The sequence below is a fragment of the Mobula birostris genome, chromosome 11 (assembly GCF_030028105.1).
Source record: "Mobula birostris isolate sMobBir1 chromosome 11, sMobBir1.hap1, whole genome shotgun sequence".
NCBI classification, from domain to species: domain Eukaryota; kingdom Metazoa; phylum Chordata; class Chondrichthyes; order Myliobatiformes; family Myliobatidae; genus Mobula; species Mobula birostris.
In genome coordinates, this window is record NC_092380.1 from 29,802,476 (window position 1) to 29,824,210 (window position 21,735).

The following is a 21,735-nucleotide window of genomic DNA, read 5'->3' on the forward strand; positions in this document are numbered from 1 at the left end:
ACTCCCGACAACATCCTTGTAAATTTTCTTTGTACTCTTTCAAGCTTATTGACAATTTTCCTGTAGGTAGGTGACCAAAACTGCACACAATACTCCAAATTAGGCCTCACCAATGTGTTATACAACTTCAATATAACATCTCATCTCCTGTACTCAATACTCTGACTGAAGGCCAACATACCAAAAGCTTTCTTTACCACCCTATCTACCTGCGATGTCACTTTCAATTTATTATGGGCCTGTATTCCCAGATCCCTTTGTTCTACTGCACTCTTCAGTGCCTGACTGCTCACTGTGTAAGACTTACTCTGGATGGTCCTACCAAACTGCAACACCTCGTACTTGTCTGCATTAAATTTTATTTCAGCCCATTTTTCCAACTGATCCAGATCCTGCTGCAAGCTCTGATAGCCCTTCTTGCTGTCCACTACGCACACAAATTTGCTGAACTAATTAACCACATTATCATCTGGATCGTTGATATAGAAGACAAACAGCAATGGTCCCAGCACCGATCCCCACAGCACTCCACTAGTCACAGGCCTCTGGTCAGAGAGGCAGTCATCCATTGTGACTGGCTTCTCCCACAAAGCCACGGTCTAATCCAATTTACTAGCTCATCTTGAATGCAGAGTGACTGAACCATCTTGTCCAATCTCCCACACAGGCATTGTCAAATGAGTTTCTAATTGCTGGCCCAGTGCTCGTCAGAACACCTGCAGATTTCAGATGGGAAATTTAATTCATTTATTCACAGGGTGTGAGCGTTACCGGCAAGGCCTGTCCATTCCTTTTAAATCTTTCCCCTCTCACCTTCAACCTATGACCCTCCAGTTTGGTTTCCTTTCAGTTGGAAAAGAACTGTGTGCATTCACCCTCAAGATTAATACACCAAGGAATAAAGTCCTTGCCTACCCAACTTCTCCCTATAAACTCTATCCCTCAAGTCCTGGCAACATTCTCAAAAATATTCTTCACTGTTCCCGCTTAATGATGTTTTTCTTTTAACAATGAGATCCACTCCCACCTGACCCGGGACTTAGCTCCATTTTCCTGTCCACTGATGTCATGCTTATGATATTCAGCCTGCCAAGTCTATGCCAGCTCTCAGAACAATCCCATCAATTCTATTTCTCCTGTTTATTTCCCAGCGGTCAGTCTGCTCCCATCCCTACCCCCTTATTCTGCCACCAATTCAGCAACCAATGAACTCCCTTCTCCGTTCATTCCCCTCTACTAGTCTCCCTCCTGGCCCTCATCGCCACAACCTAACCGTTCACTTCCTCCCTCAACACCATTCATGGGCCCAAACAGTCTTTCCAGGAGAAACAATACCTCACCTGTGAGTCTATCACATCATGTGCTGTAAATGGTTGCTCCCGATGCAGTCTCCGCTACATCGGCAGGACCTGACGCAGATTGGGGGATTGCTGTGTTGAGCACCTTCACTGCCTGCCAGAAAAAAAGCAGGATTTCTCGGTGGCTACCCATTTCAATTCAACTTCCCATTTCCATTCAACTTCCCATTTCCATTCCAACATGTCGGTTCATGTCCCTCTGTACTGCCATGACGGAGCAACACTCAGGCGCAACACCTCACATTCCAACTAGGTAATTTTCATCACCCAGGACATGCCCTCTTCTCGTTACTACCACCAGGGAGGAGATACAGGAGCCTGAAGACACACACTCAACATGTTAGGAACAGCTCCTTTCCTTCTACCACCAGAGTTGTGATGAGACAATGAACCCACAAGCACTACCTCACTATTTTGCTCTGTTTGCATTAATTTTTTTCGTATTTCTTATTGTAACTTATAGTAATTTATGTATTGCACTGTACTTCTGCCACAAAACAATTTCACAACGTTCTGCATGTCAGTGATAAACTCAATTTTGATTGTAAACCTGATTGCATGAATATAGGTGTACGGGGTCTTTCTTTTGTTACATTTAAAATGGCGATTTTTGTTATGTTAATCTGTGGAATGCGGCTTTGTTGTGTTTTAACGCTGCAGAGAGTTTGCGCTAGCAGTTTATTGTGGTTTAGAGGGTGATAAGAGGGTGCTATTAGCCAATGGGTGGTTATGTATCGTTTTGTTTTCGGATGCCATGCTGTATGATATGACTGTGGACTGAGTTTTGGCGGGGAGTCGGGAGGAGAGACGAGGAGGACGGCGGACGTGCGGAGAGGCTCCGGTCGATCACTTCGGGTGGTCCCGAGCCGTGGGTCGACGGAATTCGGGTGGTCGTCTGACGTCGAACTTGAGCTCCAACGGTAGCGCGCGAAGAACTTGGACTTTGAATAAGTGTTGGCGCCTTTTTTTTTCATTACTTTCCTCTCTGTATCACATGTATATTAATGCCCTAGAATTAGTAATATCTATAAAGTGTATGTGTTAAAATTTACTGGGTGTGCTGGCTGATGATTGATGTTTGTGATTGAGTCGGGCGACGATTGACCCTGAGGGGACTGCTGAAGCAGGTGCTGGGCGGGATTTCCCCTAGACATACACGAGCCAAAATAACGGAACGTTACAAGTGGGGGCTCGTCCGGGATTTGGATTTTTTTTTCGGGAAAGTTGTACTTGTGGTTGCGGTAAGTGGTGTGAAGATGGAGCGAGATAAGATTGTAAGTTGGTGTGAAATGGAGGAGGTACCGGTGAATCATGCGTGTGTGGTAAGCGGGGTCGATTATCGCATTCCGGCAGAGGTACTGGTGCGAGGGTTGAGTTTGATTAAAGGTATCGGGCAGGTAGAACTTGTAGCTAGAAGGGGTGGGAAAGAACTGGAGGCTTGCTGGATGTTGGTGCGGGCGAGTGCCGACGTCATGGCTTTAGAATTACCAGCGACAGTCCATGTCCAGGGGGAGGCGGGGCCGTGGGGTCTCCATACCCTCCCCGAGGATGCAAGTGAGGAGGTGCCGGAGGAGCTAGTTGAGGCCCCCGGCCGGGTGCCCGTAGCAAGAGGTAGAGGTGCGGAGTGGGAAGGTTTGGCCAGGCCTCGCCCCCATGGGCTTGAGGAGACTGCCGAGTTAACGGCTGCCATTATCTCCCTGGCGAGAAGGGTTGAGGTGCACCGCCCGAAGCTGAGAATTTTCTCGGGAGCCAAGCCCACCCCGGAAGGGGAGGATGACTATGAGACCTGGGTTGAAGATACATCCCAATTGTTAGAGGTGTGGCCAGTTTCGGATGAGGAAAAGAGACAGCGATTGGTGGAAAGCTTAAGGGGCGGGGCAGCCCGGGTGGTCCGCGATCTGAGAGCGGCACGCCCCTTGGCTTCCCTATCGGAGTGTTTAGACGCTTTGGAGGAAGTGTTTGGACTGTCAGGGGATCCCTGGCGGCATTTAGCAGAGTTTCAACGGATGGGGCAGAGAAGAGGGGAAAAGCTCTCCGACTATGCTTTCAGGCTGGAAGGAAAGCTTACGGGGTTGCTGCGACGAGGTATAGTGAGGGAGGACGATGTGGCGGAGTTAAGGATGAGCCAGATATGTAGCGGTTCCCGGGAGGATGACAGGGTGGCTTGGAGTGTACGGCAGTCATTTAAGCAGAGCTCCCCTCCATCATTCGGATGGCTGATCCGAGAGGTACGGGCCGAGGAGTGTGCTTTGGGCCGACCAGGGGGCTCGGACCCTCAGGGACGGTCTTCAGCGGTTCAGGAGGTGGTAGCCGGGATGAGACCAGAGAAATCCAAGGGGTCCTCGGGGGCCCGTATCGGGAGGAGAGAGGCGGCGAGTAGTGGGTGCTATAACTGTGGGAGAGAGGGGCATTTCCGCCGGGAATGTGAGTGGCCGGGGGCGTGCTACCACTGTGGGGAAGCTGGCCACTTACGGAAGGATTGTGAGAGACGAAATGCGCCGAGGGGGGAGGGCCCCCAGGCCACCAAGAAGGGAGAGGTGTCGGGAAACTTAAGAGAGGCTCAGTGAGGGAACGGACTGGAGTCTCGGGAGGAACACGTTCCCAGAAAACCCCTATGGAACCCCGGAACAAACAAGCCCAAATTCCTGATGGGCTGGTGGGACCCCGTTCCAGCGTGTCCCTACGGATAGAGGGGATCTTTGCGAAAGCCATCCTTGACACCGGGTCGCAGGTTACCTTACTGTACCGGTCGTTCTACAACCAATATCTGAAGCATTTGGCAGTAACTCCGTTTAACGCATTGGAGATTTGGGGCATAAGTGATGGTGATTACCCGTACGATGGATACTTGTCAGTGAGAGTGGAATTTTCAGAGGGAGATGTGGGAGTATCGGAAGCCTTTGAGACGCTGGTGTTGGTTTGTCCGGATCCGGTGGAGACCGGTGGTGCTGCCCTGTTGGTGGGGACTAACTCCCCTCTGGTGCGACGGCTCTTGGGAGCCTGTAAGAAGAAGGGGGGGGAGAACTTTTTGGAGACCCTCTCGGTACACCCCGTGTTCCGAGGAGTGTACGAAGGAGTGAGTGACCCCCAGGGGCTGGACCCGGAGTGCAAACGAGGGACGGTGTGGTGCACTCAGGCGAGGCCTAAGGTGATACAGCCAGGGGAGGCGGCATTAGTGATGGGAACCCCCAGATTCCCCGGATTGCCGCCGGGAGAGGCCCTGCTAGTAGACGCCCCCGACGACCTGGAAAGGGAGTTCTGGTTCCCGGCTGGGGCGCTGGTGAGACCTGAATTGCAGAGGCCCTCAGCTGTACAGGCACGGCGGATGGGGGTGATGATACGGAACATAACGGAGAGGGAGATCACCTTTAAGCGCGGGATGCCCCTCGCGCACTTGTTCCCGGTGACGGTGATGTCCAGCGCCCCTGTGAAGCCCACTGGAAGAGAACTATTGGGAGACGGGGGGCGGCTGACCGAGGAGGCCTTTAATTTTGAAAACTCCCCTGTACCGCCGGCGTATAAGAGCAGGCTGGTGGAGAAGATGCTGAAGTTAGGGGATGTCTTTTCTCAGGGCGAGTTTGATGTAGGGTTTTCCAAGAGCACTCGGCACACCATTCGGGTAACAAATGACACCCCGTTTAGGGAGAGGTCGCGGCGGTTGGCCCCAGCAGATGTGGAGGATGTGCGGCAGCACTTGCGGCAGTTGAAAGATGCCGGGATTATTGCGGAGGCCCGAAGCCCATATGCGTCCCCCATAGTGGTGGCAAGGAAGAAAAATGGGAAGGTACGCATGTGCGTGGACTATAGGACCCTGAACCGCCGCACTGTTCCCGACCAATATACGGTCCCGAGGGTGGAAGATGCATTGGCCTGTCTAAGTGGTGCACAGTGGTTCAGTGTATTGGATTTGCGGAGTGGGTATTACCAGATTCCGATGAGCGAGACTGATAAGGAGAAGACAGCCTTTATCTGTCACCTGGGGTGTCTGAACAGGGAGAGTCCACAGAGGAAGTCCTGAGGCCTCAGAGGAGTAGGCATCCCCCGGAAAGACTCACTTATATAGCGCCGGGAGAGCAGGGTGTAATCTCTACTGCCCTGCAAAGTTATGTCACTGCTTTATGCACCTGGGTTGGGTTTTGTGTTTTACAAGGAGTACTAGTGAATTCTGTTAACGTCATGAGGGCATGACTTTTTTTTAGGTGGGGGGAGAGTGTACGGGGTCTTTCTTTTGTTACATTTAAAATGGCGATTTTTGTTATGTTAATCTGTGGAATGCGGCTTTGTTGTGTTTTAACGCTGCAGAGAGTTTGCGCTAGCAGTTTATTGTGGTTTAGAGGGTGATAAGAGGGTGCTATTAGCCAATGGGTGGTTATGTATCGTTTTGTTTTCGGATGCCATGCTGTATGATATGACTGTGGACTGAGTTTTGGCGGGGAGTCGGGAGGAGAGACGAGGAGGACGGCGGACGTGCGGAGAGGCTCCGGTCGATCACTTCGGGTGGTCCCGAGCCGTGGGTCGACGGAATTCGGGTGGTCGTCTGACGTCGAACTTGAGCTCCAACGGTAGCGCGCGAAGAACTTGGACTTTGAATAAGTGTTGGCGCCTTTTTTTTTCATTACTTTCCTCTCTGTATCACATGTATATTAATGCCCTAGAATTAGTAATATCTATAAAGTGTATGTGTTAAAATTTACTGGGTGTGCTGGCTGATGATTGATGTTTGTGATTGAGTCGGGCGACGATTGACCCTGAGGGGACTGCTGAAGCAGGTGCTGGGCGGGATTTCCCCTAGACATACACGAGCCAAAATAACGGAACGTTACATAGGTTTCTCTAATTTCTGGTCATTTCTCCCTCCACCTCCTTATTCTGGCTTATGCCTCCTTCCTTTCCAGTCCTGATGAAGGGTCTCAGCCCAAAACATCGACTGTTTATTTCTCACTATAGATGCTACTTGACCTGCCGAATTCCTCCAGCATTTTGTGTGCATTGTTCCAGATTTAATTACTTAATGTAAATTCCCGTGGTCCATGATGAAAATTGAATTTGTCCCTCTACAAAACTCTGGCTGTTCATTGCCATGCTGTTACAGTGGCCTCATGATTATTCTTGTTTTACACAAAAGGGAGTGGGATTGCTGCAGGAAAGGAGAGGGAAAATGGTGGGTGCCATCTGTGGCCAGTAGTCAAGCTTGGGTCACATTCTGCTCCCCGTGATCACAGACAATGGGGAATTCTCAATCACAAGAGATTCTGCAGATGCTGGAAATCCACAGCAATGCACACAAAATGCTGGAGGAACTCAGCAGGTCAAGCAGTATCTATGGAGAGGAATAAACTTTCAGTGTTTCAGGCCAAGACCCTTCATCGGGACTGGAAAGGAAGGAGGTAGAAGCCAGAATGTTGGCAGAGGGTAAGGAGTACAAGCTGGCAGGTGAAACCAGGTGAGAGGGGAAAGGTGGGTTGAAGTGAGAAGCTGGGAGGGGATAGGTGGAAAAGGTAAAAGGCTGAAGGAGAATGAATCTGATAGAAGATAATGGACAATGGGAGAAATGGAAGGAGAAGAGGCACCAGGGCGAGGTGACAGGCCAGTGGAGAGAAGGAGTGTGAGGGGAGCAAGATTGTCGAATGAAAAAGAGAGAAGGGGGAGGAATTACTGGAAGATAGAGAAATTGATGTTGATGTTGTCAGGTTGGATGGAGGCTTCCCAGACAGAATATGAGATGTTGCTCCTCCAACGAGAGTGTGACCTCCACCACGGTAGTCAAGGAGACTATCAACTGACATGTCAGAATGTGAATGGGAAGCTGAAAGATTCTACCTCCTCTTCATTGCCAACCCTACATATATATGAGGAACATCCCAAGCACAGCTCAAAGAACCTTCCCGGTCAAAGGCAACCCTGGTGTGCACGGTTGCAACTTCTGCAGAGATCAGCAATTTCCACCACCCATTCAGAAAATCCTGCCACAGGACATTGTCAAATCAGTGTCAGTAAACTAGCAGTATATTGAGAAGTTTTGTATGCACAGGGCTGTCATTCAGAATGATGCAACCAGGCCTTTTGAAAGTCCAGACCTTGCATCCAAGTCCCCGCCACCAGATAGCTAAAAAAATAAGGGAAGAATGCAGAGCAAAAGAAAATTGGGGAAAAACAAACTGACTAGTACTCAAAGAGGCATTAATAGGTTTTTACCCAGAGGAGATTATACAAGTGGCCACATCCGGGTGAAACAACACCCTTTGCAAAATTAGACTCCAGGCTCAATGCCCCATGCATTGACTCCATTCCCAGGATTGTTTATAATTGCACCCTCAGTCTATAAACACATCACATTGGAAGCACGGTTGGTGCCACAATACAGAGACACAGCAAGATCCCACAAACAGCACTGACGTAGCGAAAGCAACACAAGGCAATTCAGCCCCTCAAGCCTGTACTGACATTTCATATGATCGCAGCGGACAAACCTCAGCTCCACTCTCACAGCAATTGTTTTTATATTTTAAAAAATCAATGGATCTCTCTCTCTTGTACCTGCTCAGTAACTGAGTCCTCTGTTGGGTAAAGAGTACAAAGATTTTAACAACCACCCCGCCCCAGGGCAATGTTCCCTCTAAGGTGTGTGTGAACACACATCATTTGCTACTAGCACACAAAGGGATTTAAACTGCACGCAAAAGGTTGTCACCCTCTACCTCATTGGCATGTTAAGTATATTTCATGATTGTACACAATCACTTTTCCTTTTCCAGTTTCTGATGTGGACGATGTTGACAATGTGGAGTTTGTGTCGATTTGTCTGCAGATTTTGGAATTAACTTATTTATACAGTTTTTATTGAAGAAATTATTGATTCACTATGTCAAATTCCAAAGAAGCAAAGGGTGTGAAGTGCAAAACAAATGTTAGTTAATTTAAAGTGGTATGACTTTTTAAGTGTCATTTAGCATGCAAATCACATCTGGACAGTGTACAAGAGCTCCGATGAGAAAATCCTTCATTACCCGCTACAGGCCTGCTACACGTTTTGTGAGAGTACAGATGAACAAGTGCAAAAATGATCAAACCCAGAGGACATCAAAGTTTGTACTGGCAGTGGTTTGCTACCTGTCAAAATGAATACCTCTATATATAAAGATTCAGTGCACACGAACAGCACAAGATCTTTGTGCACAATGGCCATTACAAATTGGGTGAATTTGTTCCCTTCTCACCCCAGTACTGAATGCGGGACGTCAAGATACATGTAGAGTCACAGAAACAAGCATTTTGGCCCATTGAGTCTGCAGTCACCATTAAGCACCCATTTACACTTTGACCTGCTCCTGACTCTCCCACAAGGTCCATCTTATCCTCGTCTGTAACTATCTCACTGTTCCCTAACTGCTCACCCACTGAAACATTGGTCACCTGCTAGGCTCATTACCCAGTGCTAGATCCAGAACAAACTATCCTTTTGTTGACTTTCTTGGATGCACCCAAGAAATTCTGCCATCTAGCCCTCTTGCTTCAAGTAGTTTATATTAGGGACATAGAAGTCTCCCACGACAACAACCCTATTGTTTATACACCTTTCCTTATTCAGCCTGCATATCCATCCCTCAATGTTCCAGTGGCTATTGGGAAGGTATTACAATCCCAGAGTGATGGCACCCTTCCTATTTTGAGTTCCACTCACACAGACTCAGTGGGCGAGCCCTTCATTATGTCCCCTCTGAGTGTAGCTGAGATATTGTCCCTGATTAGTTGTGTATCCCCTTAATTATTTATTGAGATGCAGCACAGAGTGGGCCCTTTTGGGCCTTCGAGCTGCACTGCCCATCAATCCCGATTTGACCCTAGCTTAATCACAGGAGAATTTACCATGGCCAATCAATTTACCACTCAGGAGGTCTTTGGACTGTGGGAGGAAACCGGAGCACCCAGAGAAAATCCACACAGTCACGGGGAGAACGTACAAATTCCTTACAGGCAGTGGTTGGAACTGAACCCAGGTCGCCTGTACTGTAAAACAGTGTGCTAACCACTACGCTACCATGCCTCCCTCTCTATCTGTTCTATAGATCAAAAACCCTGGGACATTAAGCATCCATTCCTGTCCCTCTCTCAACCAAGACTCTTTAATGGGCACGACATCGTAGTTCGATGTACTGATCCATGCTCATCACCTTTACCCATAATACTCCCAGCATTAAAATACACACACTTCAAACTATCTGTCCCATCGTATCTATTAGTTTGACATCTACCTTCCTCTCCACCTTTCCACTTTCTGATCTGGTGCTCCGATTCCCACACCCCTGCCAAACTAGCTTAAACTTTCCTGAGTAGCATTAGAAACATAGAAAATAGGTGCAGGAGTAGGCCATTTGGCCCTTCAAGCCTGCACCGCCATTTATTATGATCATGGCTGATCATGCAACTCAGAACCCCGCCCCAGCCTTCCCTCCATACCCCCTGATCCCCGTAGCCACAAGGGCCATATCTAACTCCCTCTTAAATATAGCCAATGTACTGGCCTCAACTGTTTCCTGTGGCAGAGAATTCCACAGATTCACCACTCTCTGTGTGAAGAAGTTTTTCCTAATCTCGGTCCTGAAAGGCTTCCCCTTTATCCTCAAACTGTGACCCCTTGTTCTGGACTTCCCCAACATCGGGAACAATCTTCCTGCATCTAGCCTGTCCAATCCCTTTATACGTTTCAATCAGATCCCCCCTCAATCTTCTAAATTCCAACGAGTACAAGCCCAGTTCATCCAGTCTTTCTTCATATGAAAGTCCTGCCATCCCAGGAATCAATCTGGTGAACCTTCTTTGTACTCCCTCTATGGCAAGGATGTCTTTCCTCAGATTAGGGGACCAAAACTGCACACAATACTCCAGGTGTGGTCTCACCAAGGCCTTGTACAACTGCAGTAGTAACCTCCCTGGTCCTGTACTCGAATCCTCTCGCTATAAATGCCAGCATACCATTTGCCTTTTTCACCGCCTGCTGTACCTGCATGCCCACTTTCAATGACTGGTGTATAATGACACCCAGGTCTCGTTGCACCTTCCCTTTTCCTAATCGGCCACCATTCAGATAATAATCTGTTTTCCTATTCTTGCCACCAAAGTGGATAACTTCACATTTATCCACATTAAATCGCATCTGCCATGAATTTACCCACTCACCCAACCTATCCAAGTCACCCTGCATCCTCTTAGCATCCTCCTCACAGCTAACACTGCCACAAAGCTTCGTGTCATCCGCAGACTTGGAGATGCTGCATTTAATTCCCTCATCCAAGTCATTAATATATATTGTAAACAACTGGGGTCCCAGCACTGAGCCCTGCGGTACCCCACTAGTCACCGCCTGCCATTCTGAAAAGGTCCCGTTTATTCCCACTCTTTGCTTCCTGTCTGCTAACCAATTCTCCATCCACATCAATACCTTACCCCCAATACCATGTGCTTTAAGTTTGCACACTAATCTCCTGTGTGGGACCTTGTCAAAAGCCTTTTGAAAATCCAAATATACCACATCCACTGGTTCTCCCCTATCCACTCTACTAGTTACATCCTCAAAAAATTCTATGAGATTCATCAGACATGATTTTCCTTTCACAAATCCATGCTGACTTTGTCCGATGATTTCACCGCTTTCCAAATGTGCTGTTATCACATCTTTGATAACTGACTCCAGCAGTTTCCCCACCACCGACGTTAGGCTAACCGGTCTATAATTCCCCGGTTTCTCTCTCCCTCCTTTTTTTAAAAAGTGGGGTTACATTAGCCACCCTCCAATCCTCAGGAACTAGTCCAGAATCTAACGAGTTTTGAAAAATTATCACTAATGCATCCACTATTTCTTGGGCTACTTCCTTAAGCACTCTAGGATGCAGACCATCTGGCCCTGGGGACTTATCTGCCTTCAATCCCTTCAATTTACCTAACACCACTTCCCTACTAACATGTATTTCGCTCAGTTCCTCCATCTCACTGGACCCTCTGTCCCCTACTATTTCTGGAAGATTATTTATGTCCTCCTTAGTGAAGACAGAACCAAAGTAATTATTCAATTGGTCTGCCATGTCCTTGCTCCCCATAATCAATTCACCTGTTTCTGTCTGTAGGGGACCTACATTTGTCTTTATCAGTCTTTTCCTTTTCACATATCTATAAAAGCTTTTACAGTCAGTTTTTATGTTCCCTGCCAGTTTTCTCTCAATCTTTTTTCTCCTTCCTAATTAAGCCCTTTGTCCTCCTCTGCTGAACTCTGAATTTCTCCCAGTCCTCAGGTGAGCCACTTTCTCTGGCTAATTTGTATGCTTCTTCTTTGGAATTGATACTATCCCTAATTTCTCTTGTCAGCCACGGGTGCACTACCTTCCTTGATTTATTCTTTTGCCAAACCAGGATGAACAATTGTTGTAGTTCATCCATGCAATCTTTAAATGCTTGCCATTGCATATCCACCGTCAATCCTTTAAGTGTCATTTGCCAGTCTATCTTAGCTAATTCACGTCTCATACCTTCAAAGTTACCCCTCTTTAAGTTCAGAACCTTTGTTTCTGAATTAACTATGTCCCTCTCTATCTTAATGAAGAATTCCACCATATTATGCTCACTCTTACCCAAGGGGCCTCTCACGACAAGATTGCTAATTAACCCTTCCTCATTGCTCAAAACCCAGTCCAGAATAGCCTGCTCTCTCGTTGGTTCCTCGACATGTTGGTTCAAAAAACCATCCCGCATACATTCCAAGAAATCCTCTTCCTCAGCACCTTTACCAATTTGGTTCACCCAATCTACATGTAGATTGAAGTCACCCATTATAACTGCTGTTCCTTTATTGCACACATTTCTAATTTCCTGTTTAATACCATCTCCGACCTCACTACTACTGTTAGGTGGCCTGTACACAACTCCCACCAGCGTCTTCTGCCCCTTAGTGTTACGCAGCTCTACCCATATCGATTCCACATCTTCCCGGCTTATGTCCTTCCTTTCTATTGCGTTAATCTCTTCTTTAACCAGCAATGCCACCCCACCTCCCCTTCCTTCATGTCTATCCCTCCTGAATATTGAATATCCCTGAATGTTGAGCTCCCATCCTTGGTCACCCTGGAGCCATGTCTCTGTGATCCCAACTATATCATAATCACTAATAACAATCTGCACTTTCAATTCATCCACCTTATTACGAATGCTCCTAGTGAACCTCCTTAATAGAATATTGGTTCCCCATACGTTTAGGTGCAACCTGTTCCACTTGTACAAGTCACTCCTGCCCCAGAAGAGGTTCCAATGATCCAAGAATCTGAAACCCTTCCCCCTACCTTGGAGGTCCTCTTCTTCAACCTTTCTCCTAACTCCCTTTACTCTCTGCACAGGACTCCTTTCCCCCTTTCTACCCATGTCATCGGTGCCAATGTGCCTACGACCTCTGGCTGCTCACCTTCCCCCTTTAGAATATTCTGCAGCTGCTCTGAGACCTTCTACACCCCAGTACCAGGGAGACAACACACCATCCTAGCTTCTCTGAGAAACCCGTAGCCACTATCACTCTGCCTGACTTTACCTTTCTCTGCTGAGCCCCAACAGGTCAGACCCTCAGCTGTATCCAAGGGGGAATACTTGTTGCTGAGGGGAGTCTCGTACTCTCAGTCGCTTCACGCCACAGAAACCGGCATAAGCACTGGCCTGATGGGCCACAAGGCTCGGGACAGACTTTAACTTCTACCTGTGCCTGCTCTCTGAAACCTTTGAGTTTCACACTCACCTAGGTCACTTACTCGCCCTCTTCTTGTTGAGCTTGATATAGTTTTGGCTCCAACTTCTCAAGCCCAAGTTCTACAATCAAAAATCAATCGTCACAAATGACTCAGAGTGGGAGGCACAGGCTCAACAGGCAGAGGCTAAGAATGCCTCCATCAGTGGCCCACTCCAACACTGGCCACTCTGCCTACACCTTGCTCCTTTTTATTGTCTCAAGTAAAACTAACTCCTGGTGCAATTCGTTCTTTTCAAGTGGCTTCAAATAAGTGGTGGGTGCTTCCTTTGGAGAAAGGTCTTTGAAGGGAGATTCAACTGAGCTTTACTTTAAAAAAAACTACTCCTGAACAGAAAATTCAAAAATTCCACATGCTGGAAACCCGAAATGAAAATGGGAATTACCTGTGACGGCACTTTCCAGGACAAAGTTTCTTATTGCAACTTACAGTAGAGTTTATGTATTGCGTTGTACTGCTGCCAGAAAACCGCAAATTTCACAACGTATGGTAATAGACTGACCCTGAACACGTCTCACTGATTAACCCTCTCATTCCCAGGGTCATTCTCACAAAACTCGTATGAACCCTCTCCAATGCCAGCGCATCCTTTCATAGATATGGGCCCCAAACAGAACATGGGAAATTCACAGAGCAGAGTTCAACAGCAGCACAGAGAATAAAAAGTTAAATTCTGCCTACCGTAGGGCCCGTACGCCAGGACTATCCGAGGTGAAAGATTGGCAGAAGAAGACAGAAAGATAGAGTGAGAGAGGGTGAGAGAAAGGTCCCCTGCCCCTATAAACAGCACCGGTTATGAAAGTACAAGAACGATTCCATAGTATACCTGCTTTTGCTCAATGGCAAATGTAATATTGCACAAAGAGATGAGGTAATGGGCCTCCCGGGTGGCCTTTCGTTCTAACTGGGTAACCTCTAGGGGGCAGTACTATGACAGCCAGAGAGAGTCTAACAGGTGGGATCAAGACAGACAAACCCTGCAACTTGAAGGTTGTATTTACAGAGACTGCCTGTCCTCTGGAGGCACTGGTAAAACTCAGACTCCACATCTCCACACTTCCATAGAATAGTATAGCATATTACAGGCCCTTCGGCCCATGATATTGTACTAACCTTTTAACCTCCAAGATCAATTTAACCCTTCCCTCCCACATAGCCCTCCAATTTTCTTTCATTCATGTAACTAAGAGTCTCTCAAATCTCCCTAATGTACCTGTCTCTGCCACCACCCCTGGCAGGGTGTTCCACCACTCTGTGTAAGGAATTTACCTCTGACAATCCCCATAATTTCCTTCAATCACCTTAAATGCCCTCTGTTGTCAGCCATTTCCACCCTGTGAGAAAGAAGCTGGCTGCGAACTCTATCTTTGCCCGTTTACATCTTGCACATCTCCCAGCAGGAAGTTTGAACCCACATCCTCTTTCCTTGTCTCCTTCCCTCTGAGCGACCAATGGGCAAGGGGCGGAGACAAGTTTCTCAGGAACCACGTGGCCTTGCCTCAGAGTTGACTCTGACACCAGGTATCAGACCAAGCCACTGAGGGCTGGTTGAACCACCAGTGATGGGCAGGTGGGAAACCCAGCTACCTTAAGTACCCATCGACTGAAAGAAGGGTTTTGCCTAAACGTTATTCACCAACAATATCCCTCTTGGCAACCCAAAGTAGGGTAATCACTTACTGAATTCCCTTGGTTACATTTACCTTGCGAGTCCACTCGCTTGTCTCTGTAGACCTTGGACGTAAAGGCGTAGCGCAGGGCAATGGCAGCAAAGAACATCTCGATGCAGATGATGAAGTTCTGGTAGCCTGCAGCAACCGTCCCCTCACCCACGTAGACATCAGCCACTGCGATCTTGGGGATGGCTCCGCACTTTTCCAGAATAGCCAACAGCATTCCTGATGGGAGGAGGAAATGAAAGGTCAGTCCACCTACTAAATGCAAGGGGCCGGAGAGGGCAGAGACACAAGAGGGGAATAGACTCAATCCAGTACATCACCAGCTTGTCTCTTCCCACCAGAAAAGTATCTGCAGGAGGCGCTGGCTCAAGAAAGCAACATCCATTACAGATCTTCATTATCCAGGCTATGCCATCTTCTTGCAACTGCCACTGGGCAGGAGATACAGAAGCCTGAAGACTCACACCACCAGGTTTAGCAATAGCTACTTCCCTTCAACCAATCAGTTCTTGGACCAACCTGCACGACCCTAATCACTATCTCAGTAGAACAACAATGTGACCACTTTGCACTGCAATGGACTCTATGTTCTTTCTTTTAAAATTGTGTCTAAAATGGTTTTCTTGTGTGAATGTTGCTTATCTGATGCTGTCCCTGTGATGCAGGTTTCTCCTTGCACCATGTATGTACACAGACAATAAACTTAACTTTGGGTGGGATTGAACATGGGGAGCTGCAAATGTCCAATAGAATTTCTCTTCAAACATCCCCATAGATGTAAGAAGGAATGACATTGGTCAAAGGTTGAGTGAAAGGGGAAAGAGGAGACAGCACACAGTGACACAATAGTTAAATTACCAGACCATCATTTACAGTCCTGGCTAAATCATCTGGGATCATGAGTTCAAATCTCACAAAGGCAGCTGGAGAATTAAATCGATACAAAAGATTATGAAAATTCTGGAAATCTTGAGTAACACACACAAAATGCTGGAGGAACTCAGCAGGTATCTGTAGAGAGGAATAAACAGTTGATGTTTCAGGCTGAGACCCTTCGTCAGGACTGGAAAGGAAGGGGGCAGAAGCCAAAATAAGAAGGTGGTGAGTATGGGAGGAAACCAAGCTGGCAGGTGCTAGGTGAGACCAGGTGAGAGGGAAGGTGTCTGGGAGGGGGATGAATTGAGCAGCTGTGCAGCAATGGGTGGAAAATATACAGGGCTGAAGAAAGAAAGAATCTGATAGTAGAGGAGAGTGGACCAAAGCAAAACAAAGAGGAGAAGTGCAATCAGAGAGAAATGAGGGGCCAATGAGAACAGTTGAGACAGCAACCTGAATGAGGAATGGAAAAAAAGAGGGGAGAAATTGCTAGAATCTGGCAAAAATCGTAGTTCACACCATCAGGTTTGAGGCTACCCAGACAGAATTGCAGCATTAGAGGTGGCCATAGCTCGAAGTGTCAGAGTAGGAATGGGTATTAAATAATTATGATGGAAAAAATTCTGCACAAGTAGGCCAAGAAGTTACTGAAATGCCATTAAAACCCAGCCAATAATCCCACGGCAGTGAATCATCTATTTACAGTTATATAGTGGTCTTGTGATTGCCACTTGAATCTTTCTTTTGATTCCTAATGCGTTCATTTGAACTTACGATCCGAGGAAGCCACTGGGAGATTCAGAATTCTTTTGTCCGTACCTCTGGATGCCAATGCAGTTCGCTTGCCTGCTAAGCTACCATCCCCAGAGAAGGAACCAACTCTAAATCAATTATCATCTGCTTGACCTAACCTTTAGGAAGCTAGTCCCAGAATTAAATATTTATTGAGTCCCATAGTTGCAATTCAGCTCCCCAACAGCAGAGGGCACTTGCAGCTGCACCTTGGAGCCTGGCATCCATCACTCAGTGAATCCTTCAAGCTAATTAAATCACAAGGCTGCAGAGCCAAACAACATGAAAATAAGCACTTCGGCCCCTCGAGTCTGTACACGAGAGGCAATTTACAGTCACAATATAACCTAACCACCCACACATCTTTGGGATGTAGGAGGAAGCTGGAGCAACCCCAGTTTGAGCATCAGCCACTAAATCCATAGCCTCAAAGGTTCAACTTTGACCTCTGGCACTGTCCATGTGCATTTTTTAAAAACATTTCTCACACAGAAAACAAACTCCACGCAGACAGCGCCGGAGGTCAGAGTTGAACCTGGGTCTGTAGGTTTCCGCAAATAAAATGAGGGGTTTTTATGTTTAACTAAACCCATAACACAGTTTATTGAACTCTAAAAACCTACACAACAAAGCGCTAAAAACCTTCTACATAATAACGTCATCACGTCAGACCAGCCTCTTAAATCAAAACCCCAACTCAAGTCGGTGGTCGTGAATAATGTACATTTCTCCCAATTACGTTACCCTGCAGGTCTCTGGAGCTTTGAGGCCACAGATCTGCTGGAAGGGGCCCAGTCTAAACTGGACGGAACATCAGACCATAAACTTGTTGTTAAACCACAAGAATTAGGAACCAAATTAGGCCTTTCAGCCCATCGAGTCTGCTCTGCCATTCCATCATGGCTGATTTATTATCCCTCTCAATCCTATTACTCCATTCTTCTGCCTTCTCCCTTTAACCTTTTACACGCTTATTAATCAAGAACCTATCAACCTCCGCTTCAAATATACCCAATGTCTTGGCTTCCACAGCCATCCGTGGCAAAAAATTCCACAGATTCACTGACTTCTGGCTGAAGAAACTCATCTCTGTTGGGCAAGACTTGAACTAAAAGTCATAGGTTAAGGGTGAAAGGTGAAATATTTGATGGACAACTTCTTCACTCAGAGGGTGTTGAGAGTGTGGAACAAGCTGCCAGTGGAAGTGGTGGATGCAGGTTCAATTTCAACATTTAAAAGAAGTTTGGACATATGGTATATGGATGGAAGGAGTATGGAGGGCTATGGCTCAGATGCAGTCAATGGGACTGAGCAGAGTAACAATTCAGCATGAACTAGCTGGGCCAAAGTGCCTGTTTCAGTGCTGCAGTATTCTGCATCTCTGATGGGACATTCGCATGCTAATTTCCACTGGCAGTAATCGTTACTCAAGGGACAAGATTCAGTGCAGGAGCTTGCCTGGGCTAAGTGTGACAGCTCCTCCCAAACCTCTGGCCAAGGAGGGAGGACCGGGCACAAGAGAAAAGCCTGCCCGCCAGCTTCCTCCTGGAAAATCACATATCACCCCGTCTTGGAAACAGATCACTGTTCCCTCAGTCGGTGCATCTCAACCTTGGAACTCCCACCCCAACCATACTCAAGAACAGAATGAGTTAGCCATTTTGCCTACAGTTTGTCTGCCACTGACTGGATCTCTTGTACAACACGATGGACTCTTGGCGTCACTATCTCGCTATGATCTTGCACTTGATCATTTACCTGCACTTTTTCCAGAAGCCTTTACACTTTATTCTGCATTGTTACTCTTTTACCTCGTTCTACCTCACTGCAGTGCGATTTGATCTGTATGAACAAGACAAGCCTTTCACTGTATCTTGGTACATGTGACGATAGTAAACCACGCAAACCACTCATTTCAAGTTCAATGGTGGGAAAGCTCTTGGAACCCTTGATCGGGGATGGGATTAATAGACACGTGTGCAAAGTGGATTAGTTATGACGGACCTGCACCGGTTCATTGGGCAAATTATGCTCAATTTGATAGAGATTTTCTAACAAGGTAACAGAGTTTAGTGAGTGTAAAGGGGTTGATGCGCTGTGCATGAGCTTCCAGAAGACTTTTGATAAGATGCCGTCTAATAGTCTTACCAGCAAAGTTGAAGCACACTTATAGAATATCACAGCACAGTACAGGCCCTTTGGCCCATGATGTTTGTTAAACTTTTAACCCACTCTAAGATCAATCTAACCCTTCCTGCATAACCCTTCACATTTCTTTGTAGCTGTTATACTTTATTCTGCATTCTGTTATTGTTTTACCTTGTCCTACCTCAGTGCACTGTGTAATGATTTGATCTGTATGAACAGCATGCAAGTTTTCCCACTGTATCTCGGTACCCATGACACTAAGTGAATAATTAACTACACCATTCAGGACCAAGGCTCGTTTTCTACCTTTGCACCATTTTCCTGCACTTTCTGGGCATCATGATAGCGTACTGATTAGCACAAAGCCTTACAGCACCAGCGATCTCTAATTAGGCTTCAATTCCCACCGCTGTCTGTACCTTCTCCCCATAACCATTCTCCTCCCATATTCCAAAGACATATGGTTAGGGTTGATAACATGTGGTATGCTACATTGGTACTGGAAATGTGGCAACACTTACGGCTGCCCCCAGCACAATAGTCAAACTGTAGTTATTGATACAACGATATATTTCACTGTACATTTCAATGTGCATGTAACAAAGCTCATCTTTAATTTTTTTATCTCCATATTGCTTGATTCTCTGAAATGCATACTAATCTGCTGATCCATTGTTTAATGAATATGAGGCAGCCTCCATAGACCTCAGGGTAGAATGATCAAGAGTCCACCACACCCTCTGAGTGAAGAAATGTTCCTTTATTCAGCTCGAGATGGCTTATCAGGAGCCAGTCCTCAGCACTGAATCACATCACTTTCCAACAATAAAACTGTCACATTGGGGTCAGTCTTTCCCAGAAAGCCCCTCAAGATTACAAACCAACCCTTTCTCATCGCACAAAACAAGATTCAGAACAGGCGTTTCACCCCACAGTTAAGCTCCTAAACAATGACCAAAGTCTCAAATCCAGTCTATGAACATCTTTCACTTCAGCAAACTGTTTATCCGTCATTCAGGATTACGGCTGATCCGTAACTTTCAGCATCCTGGACTCTGATTGGCTTATTATTGTCACATGCACTGAGATACGGGGCGGCATGGTAACATAGCAGTCAGCTTAATGCGATTGCAACTACAGTGAGACCACTGCCAGCAAGGAGCTTGCATGTTCTCCTGTGATTGTGTAGTTTTCATCGGGATGCTCCAGCTTTCTCTCACCTCCCAGAGATATCGTTCATAGGTAATTGGTCACACAGGTGGTGTGGCTCCAGGGCCCAGTCACTGTAATGTATCGCTAATTCAAAAAACTTGCATGCCATCCAGATTGCTCATTCTGAAATTTCACAGCCTACCTGTAGATTATACTCTGTATAATACTGTATTAATCCTGTTATATGACAGAGATCTCCACCTATGGGTAAATAGCCCCACTGCTGCGGGAGAGACGAAGGATAGGCGAGTAAACCCAAACAGCAAATTCAGAGTGGAGCCCAGAAGGCAACTGAACTTCACTGAAGGTCCTTCCGGCAGCTCCTGCAGCCAAATGTATTGCTTCATAAGCTTTCCTTTGGACTACACTGGTGAGGCCGAGAGGGGGATCTTGACGATTGGGCATCTCAGTGTCTCCATGCCTTCCGTCCAGGCTTGCGATGATGATGATCACCACCCATTGTCCTTCGAGACGGACGGAAGCCAACCAACTACCTTGCACTTATGATCTGTCATATCCTGTTTCCTATAAAATTACCCCTTTCAATGTTTTCTGTTGAAATGTCAATAGGAAACACGGAAGGTATTTGGGGGGGAACCCAGAAGGAGAGCACAATGGCCAGAGTGATCCATTCGAAACCAACATAACAGGACCCACTCCCCTTTATCACCAAGTCCCGCAGTACCACCAACCGCGCTCGCTGAGGAAAGCAACGCGTGCACTCACCCTGCCAGAAGGAGAGGAAGATGACGGATTTCACCATGAAGAACTTGAGCACGGGGCTGTAGGGGCTCAGGAGCTCCCTCGTGGCAAAGTAGAAGAGGAACAGTGCGTAGAGCGAGAGGCTGACGGAGATGTTGTAGATGATCATAACGTAGAGGTAGCCACTGGCAACGCTGGGGGGTGGAGAGGGAAACAGATTTAACCCAGTCCCAAAACAAGACAAAACCTGCAATCTCATTACCCTAATTATCCACAGAATCATATGCTTGCTTCCTTATTCTAGCCTCCTACTCATCCCCAAATAATCATTCTAGCCTCAGCAAGATGCATTGTAGTTAGGCAAACACTTTACAGCACTGGTGATCAGGATTAAATCCCCACTGCTGTCTGTAAGGGGTTTGTATGCATTTCCTGTGACCACGTGGATTTCCTCTGGGTGCTCTGGTTTCCTCCTATATTAATAGGGGTACAGGTTAGGAAGTTGTGGGCATACTATGCTGGTGCTGGTAACATAGCAACACTTGCTGAATCCCCACAGCACATTCTTGGAATGCATTGGCTGTTGATGCAAACTTTGTTTGTCACATGTGCATCAAAACACACAGTGAAATGCGAAGACAATCTGGCATCATGCTTTCAGCCAGGACACAAGCCCTTTGGCCCATGACATCTGTGGCAAGCATGATGCCAGATTAAACTAGTTTCTTCTGCCTGCACATAATCTATATCCCTCTATCCCTTGCATATTCGGGTTTTTATCTAAAAGCCTCTTGATCGTCACTATCGCATCTGCAAAACCCCTGGCAGCTCAATCCACACATCCATCACTCTGCACATCCCCTCTCTGGTACTCAACATTGCCACCCTGGGTCAAAGACTCTGAACATAAGATACAGGAGCAGAATTAGGTCATTTAGCCTAACGAGTCTGCTCTGTCATTTCATCATAACTGATCCATTCTCCTGCCTTCTCCCTGTAACCTTTGACACACTGACTAATCAAGAATCTATCAACCTCCACTTCAAATATATCCAATGACTTGGCTTCCACGTCCATCTGTGGCAATGAAATCCACAAATTCACCACCACCTGCTAAGCTTCCCCTCATCTCTGTTCTAACAGGGTATCCTTCTGTTCTGAAGCTGTGCCCTCTGGCCCTAGACTCCA

General features: G+C 46.8%; 1 protein-coding gene across 1 annotated transcript in view; it reads right to left on the reverse strand.

Annotated features, from left to right (window-relative positions):
- Positions 1–21,735, reverse strand: part of LOC140204985 (transmembrane protein 184B-like) — a 121,987-nt gene that overhangs the window by 8,714 nt on the left and 91,538 nt on the right. Inside the window, exons 7-8 of the mRNA XM_072272029.1 lie at positions 20,572–20,741; positions 14,842–15,036 (exon numbers count right to left, since the gene is read on the reverse strand). Coding sequence (XP_072128130.1) covers positions 14,842–15,036; positions 20,572–20,741 — 365 coding nt within the window. The remainder of the gene's footprint in view (positions 1–14,841; positions 15,037–20,571; positions 20,742–21,735) is intronic.